This window comes from Erythrolamprus reginae, chromosome 3, assembly GCF_031021105.1.
Source record: "Erythrolamprus reginae isolate rEryReg1 chromosome 3, rEryReg1.hap1, whole genome shotgun sequence".
NCBI lineage: Eukaryota > Metazoa > Chordata > Lepidosauria > Squamata > Dipsadidae > Erythrolamprus > Erythrolamprus reginae.
Window position 1 is genome coordinate 29380138 of NC_091952.1, and position 11037 is coordinate 29391174.

Here is an 11037-nt window from a genome sequence, read left to right on the forward strand (position 1 = left end):
GTGCCACCTTTGCTGGGCACTCACAGCAAAGGGTGTGGAAGGAGGCTTTAGGGTGCTGTTTGAAGCTTTTGCCCAGCTGCAGAGGATGTTCCTCATCCAGCGGCAGGATTACCATGTTCATGGCTTTGGTAGCACCCGCCGAGAACAAGAATCCACATAGCTGCCCCACCCTACTTGTCTGCCTTCTCTTCTGGGCTCGGAGCAGCGTACAACTGGGAAAACACTCCCTGTCTGGGGGAATCGATTGAGAAGGACCACACATGTTCCTTGGGGGTCTCACGCCCCCTGGCATCACTCTGTGGCTCCCCAGGGGGGCCCGCCCCACTATTTGAGAAGCTCTATCCTAATATCAAAAGTATCCAACTATAGAAGGAAATACCTGGTATGCCATTGAGGCTCTCTCCAGAACAAGGTTGAACAGCCACTAGTTGTAGATAATGGAGCGCTAAATGTCTTAGTGGTGGGCTGGGATTGATGATTTTTAAAGCCTGCTTCAGTTTTATAAGTCTGCAATAAGCCACAAGCTGCATTCTAAATCAAAAATATTTACTCTCTTTGTTTACTTTCCTTGCAGGCAAGAACTGGCCTACTGATGAATTTGATGGGAATCTGTCTTTTGAGCTTGGCCATCAATACTTGGGCTATGAGCATCTTTCAACTAGGCAGCTTTCCTTCCTGGGCCAACATCCATATGGAAAATGCAACCACCCTATTGGAAGGTGCTCAGAACCTAACTATAAATAAACTTACATAACTGTTACTTAACTATAAGTAAAGCAGCCTTATGAGATTGGGTGAGAAAACGTCTGTCCTCAAATCTGAGCACTAAATTAAATTGATATTGAACACAGGTACACATGGAAGGACATACTGTGGATGTGCTTCCACATAGTACCAGCATGTATTTTCATTGGTTTTTACAAATATTTGTAAATATTCATTGACTATTTGAAATACATTTTTCATTTTCATTAAAAGAATGATCAAGTAGCTCTAGATAGTCTTTCACTGTTTGAGCCCTAGAAGATCTTTTCCTATCCTTCGTTGTTCAATTAAAGGACGTTATTTTGCTTTACTGAAGATGATCATTGCCTAAATATAGACATATCTGGCTATTTAATATAGGAGCACATTGCATCTGAATACAGAAGCTTAAGAGTAATTAAAGCAATGTATCTTCCCTTGAATCAGAAAACCTATTGCAAACTATATATTGGCTTTTCCGGAAGGGTTGGGGCTATTGGCCAAATGACCAAACCATCTAGTTCTAGCCATGTGAGATATTGAGAGATATGTAAAACTTTTACTAGGGTTTTGTAATTATTTTTTAAATTGTTATTTTAAATATTATTTTTATTTGCCACTCAGAGTCTTTGAGGAATTGGGCAGCATATAAATTAGATAAACAAACAAACAAATTCTCTGCCAAATACAGGCACAGCAGGTTATCAAAGCAGAAATGTTTTTTTTAAATCACATCATCTTGTTTGACTAAGGTAGTGACAACTTGGTTTAATCTCTGATGTTTAAAAGAAAGCAGGAGAACAGATAATATTGATAATATTATAAATCAGAGTTGTTCTGAAAGGTAACAGGTAAAATGGAAAAGCTTTGCATACATGTGCAAATATGGGTAGGAAAGGACTGAATATAATCACAAAGAAAAATGTTGATCATCTTTATTTTCTGTGTGATATTTATTGACCATCTATAGCCATAAAATAGCTATAATAAGATCAAATAAGGATACTCAGAACAGGACAGCCAATTCTATTGAATATTAATGGGAATCTGTAGTAACTATGCTGTTATTCCTCCTAGGCCAGAGTTTCCCTTCTCAAAATTGTTGTAATCCCTGATATGTATTAAAGAACATGTCAGTAGAACAATATCTTTGACCTAGTGCCTTTTATATCTGTTTCTTAAGGCCAAAGTACAGTATCCATTTTGTATACTTAAAAATGGATTAAACATGTACACCTCTCTTACCAGAATTACACATTCAGGGTTTTAATTATATTCTTGATAAATTCTATATGTGCACGGTGATCTCTAAACAATTTCTCTAGTGATATAAAAGCTGAAGTTAAGCTGTATGGAATAATTGCATATGGCACCCCAGACATACCCAAAATTTGCTCTCAAATTGTAGGTATTTTTATGTGACAAAAAAGGGACAATTGCTAAATATATGTTAGAGAGTAGTCATTATAAATGTAATTAATGTTAATCACATGTAAATATGAGTAAAATGAAATTATACATGGTTTTTGCCATAAATATGTTCATGAATTTGGGACTCAATGTTCAAATTCATATGAAATTGCAAAATATAAAATGTTGCCTGCCCACAACCACCATGCTTATTACTCCTGTAAATGATAAACAATTTATTGAAGAAAAGGGAGAGGAATGCAGATTTTCTGAATTAAAATGATCCTTTAACAAAAAGCAATAACTATGAAAAATTGTCAACAGTAAGAGTTTGAAACAAGAACCTAGCCAGTTGTAGACTCTACCATGTCCTATTGTCTTATTGCAGGCTTGCTAGATTCCTTCAGTGCATTCTTGATTCCATAAGTGTCATGGATTTGAGATAATCCAAAATAAAGTGGAAAGTAGAGCTGGTCTGCTTTCATTAAGCTTAAGTGATCTTTGTGATTATTTTAGATTTTTTTTACAGTAGATAGCAATGTATATGAAGGAGATCTGAATTGATATTAAGGTTTGTTTTCTATTGTCCTCTAGAACAGGGGTAGGCAAAGTTGGCTCTTCTATGACATGTGGACTTCAACTTCCAGAATTCTGGGAGATGAAGTCCACAAATCTTAAAGTTGCCAAGTTTCGAGACCCCTGCTCTAGAATATGTTAGATTCCACCAAATGCACTCTCAGACTCCATATAAAATAAATTAGTGTGCTGGGCATAAGATAGAGCAGTGTTTCTCAACCATGGCCACTTGTAAGAGGCATGGACTTCAACTCTCATAATTCAATTGCCCTAGGAAAATTTGGGAGTTTGAAGTCTACACATCTTCAAATGACTTAGGTTGAGAAAAGCTGGAATAGGGTATGGCTTCCTTTTAGACTTGCCATTGTTCATTTGAGAAATTTATCTGGTATAAAGTAAAATCACAAAGCTCATGTGGTGGTGGCATTAGTTATTAGCAGCATCATACCTGAGAATACTTTATCAAAGTTCATAGTCATTATCTAGAGCTCTCCTTCTATGTGTCCAAATTATGAAAATGGTAAAAGTTTCGATTGATGATCTTCCCATGTCCATTAGATTTTTGTGGGGAATTATTTGTTGCTTGGATTTGAGAGATGGACGTTAAAATCTGATCAGTTTTTATTGATTGATGATCTGTGTACTTTCAGTGAAAGTGTTTGTGTATGAACATTGATTCCAATCAACACTGTAAACCTGATTCTCTGTTATATTATTATAATATACCGTATGTGTGTATAAGAAATGGACTTTAAGCAAGTATAAGACCAATGTTGAAAGCACGCTTTGTAAGATTTAATATAAGAATTTGTGCTGAGGGTGTATGGAAATTCAGCCGTGAATTTTGCTATGATTAATTTTGTTATTCCTGGCCTAGACTTAATTCAGGATTTGTTTCTGGAGCACACGTGGCAAACAGAATGCTGGGTTGCCTTTCTTACTCTCTCTTATTAAAGGTTCATGCTACTATAAAAATTATATTAAATCAACATCACCGATGTGAAAATAGGAAAAGGTCAAACTAAAAACATTCACACATAAACACCCAAGCATCAGATGACATAACTCCAGAAACCTAAGGTGCATAATTGTGAAGACTGAGAAAAAAATGTGTTAGTCTATGGCATTGTTATGTTCTATGTTTATGAGTCACAAGGAAGGAATGATGAATAGCCTTTTTCCCCATGAACATGATGTATTGTCCAATTAATTTCTATGCTGAAAAACTATAAAAATAATTATGTTGACTAGGCTAGTTATATAATTGTAAAAGTTCTGGGCTGAAAAAAATCCAGTAAACCATTAGATGGCAGTGGTTGTCTGAATTTTTCTAGGTTGGATCTCAAGCCTTAAGGCATGGCTGTCAAATTGAGTCACGTTCCTATCATGAGATTACGTGTAATTTCCCCCCATTTAAGAGCTGGGGTGGGTGGGGCCTGTGCGGGATGCATCCGGCCCGCGGGCCACCAGTTTGACACCCCTGCAGGCTTAAGGGGATGAAATATTTTTGCTAAAACTGCAACACTATATTGATTTTTTATTTGACACAAGTATTTATGAAGCTTCTAAAAAAATTACATAGGAGAAATATCACTGATAAATCACCACGATTATAAATCTCTAATAAAAATAAAATAAAATAATTGCTTTTTAAAAAAATACTAAGGCACCAGTAATGTCAGCATTTTGAATGACAGAAGAACTTATCCAACACCTTTCTTTGTTAGTTTATATTATGGCTGCCATGCATCCCTGAATTTAAATTTAAGCAATTTTACTTCTATAAAAGCATATGTGGAAAATAAACTAGCTGCTTAATGTTTAAATATTGGGCATGATTACAAATGCAGCCATTTAAAAAACACTTAATTTGGTCTCTGTTTCCCACCCCCAAGAATCTTGCATCTATCATATTGTATAGCTTTTACTTTGAAGAGTGGATCCACCTATTTTCAGTAATGAGTACAGCTACTACTGGCAAGTTGTATTTGGTGTGTGCGCTTTCCTAGACCCTAAAAAAATAAAGGCTCCTGTGATCAAGCTTGATTCTTGGTAGTTTATTTGGTAATTCTATATTATAATACACACACACACACACATTCCATTTTTCTAAGATGTGTTTTGTTTTCCTTGCCTTAAAGAAGCTATGCAGCTACATCTTTCTCTTTTTTAAGTATACAGTGGTACCTCTACCTAAAAACGCCTCTACTTACAAATTTTTATAGATAAGAACTGGGTGTTCAAGATGTTTTTGCCTCTTCTCAAACCTGAGCCTCCGACACTGTAAGCGGAAAAGGCAGGGAGAAGCCTCTGTGGGGCCTCTCTAGGAATCTCCTGGGAGGAAACAGGGCCAGAAAAAGCAGGGAGAAATCTCCGTGGGGCCTCTCTAGGAATCTCCTGGGAGGAAACAGGGCCGGAAAAGGCAGGGAGAAGCCTCGGTGGGGCCTCTCTAGAAATCTCCTGGGAGGAAACGGTCGGAAAAGGCAGGGAGAAGCCTCCATCGGGCCTCTCTAGGAATCTCCTGGGAGGAAACAGGGCCTCCCCACTCCCTGTGTTTTCCCCAATCGCACACATTATTTGCTTTTACATTGATTCCTATGGGAAAAATTGCTGCTTTTTACAAACATTTCTACTGAAGAACCTGGTCACAGAACGAATTAAGTTCATAAGTAGAGGTACCACTGTACTTTCCTGTTGGAAAATTTTGAGATATATATCGATTTGATCCTCATGTAGAGGCATCAAGATGGGGGGGGGAGGTTATCTTGCTTTAAATGTTGTGTTAGCTATTGGACAGAAGGAGGCACTATGCACATATTTCATCCTTATTGTGACTCTTAGAATGGGAGACAAGGAAGATAGTATGGGATTGTTGGCCAGTCAGGGAAATGTTATATTAAATATTATCATATGAATGAACAATAGGCGGCACAGCCAGTAACAACCCAACTGACTTTTCCCCTTAAGGTATGGACACCAGACCAAGATAGGTCTAAGATTAAACGCATCACAGAGTTAAACTTTGGGGTTAATTTTCTAACTATAGTGATTCACTTAACAAAGCCGTAAAATAGGGCAAAACTCACTTAAGAAGTTATTTCACGTAGCAACAGAAATGTTGGTTTCAATTGTGGTGGTAATAAGGATTGTCTGTGCATGTGCTGTGAAATTAGCCTGGTAACAGCATGGAAATTGTTTGCCATGGCTGCCTTCTGGGGATGTAGCATATAGTTGAAATTGTAAGATTTCTGGGGGGAAGTTCTTATCTGAGTACTAACCTGGTTGGAACCTCACTAATTTTCTTTGAATTCCTGGCTGCTGTCATTTTCTATAGTGAATATTTATTTATTTAAATAATATATGTGGCCATTCATCTTACAAATATACTTCTCTACAGCAAAAAGCAGTTAGACATATACACTTTTTCATGGCCCTTAACAGAAACTCTACAGAATTAAAACCATCACATATCACATCATATAATAAACCCGTAAATCTAAAAATCCCTGGTTATTTTATATGAATTGGGGAGATACATTGCTAGGTGATTTTATCTCCTAAAATATTATATTTTTAGCATATCTATTAGCTTTAAAACAATTGACTGATGTGATTTAATACTAATTCATCCTTTTGTTATGATACAACCACCCAAATTAGCGATATGACATTTAGCATTTAGACTTATATACAGCTTTACAGTGCTTTACAGCACTCTCTAAGTGGTTTACAGAGTCAGCATATATTCCCCCCAACAATCTGGCTCCTCATTTTACCCACCTTGGAAGGATGGAAAGCTGAGTCAACCTCGAGCCTGGTGAAATTCAATCTGCCAAACTGCAGGCAGCTGGTGATCAGAAGTAGCCTGTAGTACTACACCATGGCTCTTTTAGTTAATAATCTGAGATGTTCCTATCTAAACAATGGAAATAATTACTAGCTGGTTTTCTGATACACACTGTTGCTTTGCTTTTATATTCATAATACAATGACCTCTGGGTGCAATGCAGAATTTATGTCCCTGTTGTTTGGATTATGCATTTTCAGGCAGTATTGTAATAAAATTACAGCATTTAGCCACAAGGAGCCAGTATTGTGTTATACAGCAGGAAATACATGGTTGATAGTACCTCGTCTTACGAACTTAATTCGTTCCGTGATGAAGTTTGTAAGTAGAAAAGTTCGTAAGATTAAACAATGTTTCCCATAGGAATCAATGTAAAAGCAAATAATGTGTGCAATCCCAAAACTCACCCCTTTTGCCTTGTGCAGCTGGGAATCCCCGCTCTGAACTTCAATTGCTAGCCAAAGCGCCTATTCTTGTGCTACTGGGATTTCCCTGAGGCTCCCCTCACTGGGATTCAAAGCAGCGCTGGCAAAAATGAAGGAAATCTCAGCAAGGGGAGCCTCAGGGAAATCCCATCAGCGCAAGAATGGGCGCTTTGGCTGGCAACGGAAGTCCAGAGGCGGGGATTCCCAGCGAAAGAAGGCTCAGGGGAATCCCAGCGCTTCGGCTGGTGGGGCATCCTAGCGGTGATGGCTTGAGTTCATAAGGTAAAAATAGTTTGGAAAAAGAGTCAAAAAAATCTTAAACACCGGGTTCATATCTTGAAAAGTTTGTTAGAAGAGGTGTTCGTAAGATGAGGTACCATTGTATACATTTTCCCCCTTATTCTTTAGAGAGGGGTAGGCAAAGTTGGCTCTTCTATGACATGTGGACTTCAACTTCCAGAATTCCAGAGCTAATATGACAGGCTTAAGAATTCTGGGAGTTGAAGTCCCCAAGTCATAGAAGAGCCAACTTTGCCTACCACTGGGCCGGTTTAGACAAACTCTCCAGATCACCAAAATCACTAACCAATTACTTAAAGGAGGCCTGTAGTTTAAAAACTTGTGTTCTCTTTGTCTCTTTTTTCCCTGAGTAAGAACCACCACAAGATGCTTTGATTAATATTTTCTAAAAAGGTTTATTTACAAACATTTGCACTAGTCATTAACCAGAGAGCAAATAAATGAATTCATGGAGATATGTGCATTGAATATATCTACTGCAGAAATTATTAAGATGTGTCTCTGATACAGGGATATTAATACTAGAGCAAGGATGATGAGAAACAAAATATTTTGCAATTATTAGCAGAATTCAAGTTTGGAGAAATCTATTTGGAGAAATCTACAAGCTTGCAAATGATGCTATAGAAAGTTAGCAGCTACCCTTCTCCTAGAAGAATGAAATATTTTAATATTTTAAATATTTTAAAAGATAGAATAAAATGTTTTCCATAAAAGAAAAAGAAAAAAATCTTAAGGGAGACAGAAACTCAGAGCCCCAGCTCCCTGCCCCCAAGCAGATACTATTCTCTGCAATAAAGTCTGAACAAAGGTGGATTAGCCTTCAGCCAAGAGCCAACACAAGGCAACTTGTGGACTGCAACATTGCTTCCGCCTAGGAAAAAGCATCCTGGGAAAAAACCTCTGGGCTGTTTCCCATGGTGGAGGTGCCATGTGCCATAGCTCTTGTGCACTCACTGCTTGTGCCTTTGTGGCTAGAGACGTGCTGGGCCTTGAGTTGTCTTCGATGTTCCTTCAGCTCTGCCTCCCACCCAGTGATGGGCTACCAAAATGTTTACTACCACACTGTGGGCATGGCTTATGCATTTTGTTTCAACATCTTTCAGTGAAAATTGGGGGTTCTGGGGTGGAGCTCCAAATTTTGCTACCGGAACTATCATGGGCTTTCCTAAATACGCCCATGTCACACCAACACTCTGCAGTCTGCATTGGTTGCCGATCAGTTTCCGGTCACAATTCAAAGTGTTGGTTATGACCTATAAAGCCCTTCATGGCACCGGACCAGAATATCTCCGGGACCGCCTTCTGCCGCACGAATCCCAGCGACCAGTTAGGCCCCACAGAGTTGGCCTTCTCTAGGTCCCGTCAACTAAACAATGTTGTTTGGTGGCACCCAGGGGAAGAGCCTTCTCTGTGGCGGCCCCGACCCTTTGGAACCAACTCCCCCCAGATATCAGAGTTTCCCCCACCCTCCTTGCCTTTCGTAAGCTCCTTAAAACCCACCTCTGTCGTCAGGCATGGGGGAATTGATACTTTCCCTCCCCCTAGGCTTATAAAATTTATGCATGGTATGCTAGTATGTATGATTGGTTTCTAAATTGGGGTTTTAAATTAACTTAAATATTAGATTTGTTTACGTTATATTATTATTGCTGTGAGCCGCTCCGAGTCTGCGGAGAGGGGCGGCATACAAATCTGATAAATAAATAAACAAATAAACAAACAAACAAACAAACAAAGAAACAAATAAATAAACTGTGTTCCTGACCTTTCTCATAGGAGCCCATCACTGTTCCCGCCTCCGCCTCCCTCCCTCTCTCCCTGGCTCAGACTGCTGATCCTCCGCCTGCTCTCCCTATCTCCTTCAGATGGGGGATGCAGGTGAGGGCAGCACATTGGAATCTGTCCCAGGAACAGCCACCTGGGCAGGCTGAAAGATAGTGACGTGGGAAATAGGAGGAAATCTGGGCGGTTGGTGGGAGTGAAAAACGTGACTTCCATCTGAAATAAAGAGGCTTTGGCACAGAGTTGCTTCCCTTATAACTTCTCTGAGTCATTTCCCATCTGGACCTTTATTCTATCACTATAATTTTTATATGAGTCTCATCCAGAAAGTTATAGGTAGTTAGATGAAAATTTGCAGGGAAAGGGGGGGAGGGAGAGTGGATGAGCTCCTGGAAATGAATACTTAACTATTCTGCTTTCTCATTCTTGAGAAGTGAATAATAGAATTTTTTATTGGCCAAGTGTGATTGCACACACAGGAAATTTGTCTTAGGGGCATAAGTTCTCAGTGTGTACATACAAACAAACCACATAGTAGGTCATAGTTACAATTATTGATCATAAATAAGAGAAGGAAAGACAGAAAGAAAGAAAGAGAGAGAGAGAGAGAGAGAAAGAGGAAGGGAGAAAAAGAGAGAAAAAAAGAAAGAAGAAAGAAAGAAAGGAAGGAAGGAAAGGAAGGAAGGAAGAAAGGAAGAAAGAAAGAAAGAAAAACCTATGACCACAATTGAGCCCAAAATTTTGCTTGCTAAGCCAGAGTGTTGTTAAGTGAGTTTCACCACATTTTACAAGTTGGCTATGCTCACCCAGTCACCTGACCACCAAGCTATGCCCACCTGAAGCCACGCCCACAAAATAAGCCACCCCACAGAACTGGTAGGGAAAATTTTCACATTTCACCACTGGATTAGGGGTAAAGAGAGAGGAACTCTATGCAAGCTCTCTTCTCTGCGGCTTTCCCTGTCTCAAAAATTTGGCTCACTGGGTGGATCCTTTGGAGCAGCTTTTCTCAACTGAGGTTCTGCAGAGCCCCAAAATATTGCTAGAGGTTCTGTGAGAGTTCCGGATTAAAAAAAAACACTTTAAAATGTTTTGCACTATGTAATGCTAGTGTTACAATGGTTGAAATTTTTATGTGCCATGACTCAGCTGCTGGCCTACCATTCATGGGTTGTATTTGTTATATGTGAATTCTATTGTGTAGTTTTTGCATTTTGGTCATTTTTGTGCAGGTGTTCCTTGATACCAGAAAATTATTTTAATTTTTTATTTATACTGACCCCTCCGGGGTAAAAAAGTCGCAAACTGAACGAAATGAAACTTTCACAAACTGAACGAATTGACTCATTTCCAGATGAATTATTTTTCATTTTCTCAGCTACTTTTGCTATAGATAATCTAGGAGAGGAATTGGTATATTAATAGCTGGAATAATATTTCTGAAAAACTGATTCTTAAATTGGCATTGAGGTTATGCTAAGAAAGCATTGCAAGTTGTCAGGACTATGCTGTAGATCCAGCCTAAAATGTTGTGAAGTTGTGAAAATGCTGAAGTTGGATAGGAGAATTATTGCAAGAAGGTACAATCAAGCAGTAGATATGGCTCTTAGTAGGTTTACTCTTTATGCAAATGCTTTAAATTTTAGCTTTAATTTCTTAAAATATAAGAATATAAGAATATATGTAGATTAATGTTGGAACAATTTAATAAAAAGAGCTTAGTACAGTGGTACCTCTACCTAGGAACGCCTCTACTTACAAACGTTTCTAGATAAGAACCAAGTGTTCAAGGTTTTTTTTGCCTCTTCTCAAGAACCATTTTCCACTTACAAACCCAAGCCTCCAAAACTGTAACCGGAAAAGGCAGGGAGAACCCTCCGTGGGCCCTCTCTAGGAATCTCCCAGTAGGAAACAGGTCCGGAATCTCCTGGGAGGAAACAGGGCCTCCAC

At 38.8% G+C, this 11037-nt stretch overlaps 1 protein-coding gene across 1 annotated transcript in view; it reads left to right on the forward strand.

The window, feature by feature from the left end:
* Nucleotides 1-4770, forward strand: part of SLC13A3 (solute carrier family 13 member 3) — a 62600-nt gene extending 57830 nt beyond the window's left edge. Inside the window, exon 13 of the mRNA XM_070744682.1 lies at nucleotides 575-4770. Within this exon, the coding sequence (XP_070600783.1) occupies nucleotides 575-754 (180 nt within the window). The 3' untranslated portion in view covers nucleotides 755-4770. The remainder of the gene's footprint in view (nucleotides 1-574) is intronic.
* Nucleotides 4771-11037: the final 6267 nt, after the last annotated feature.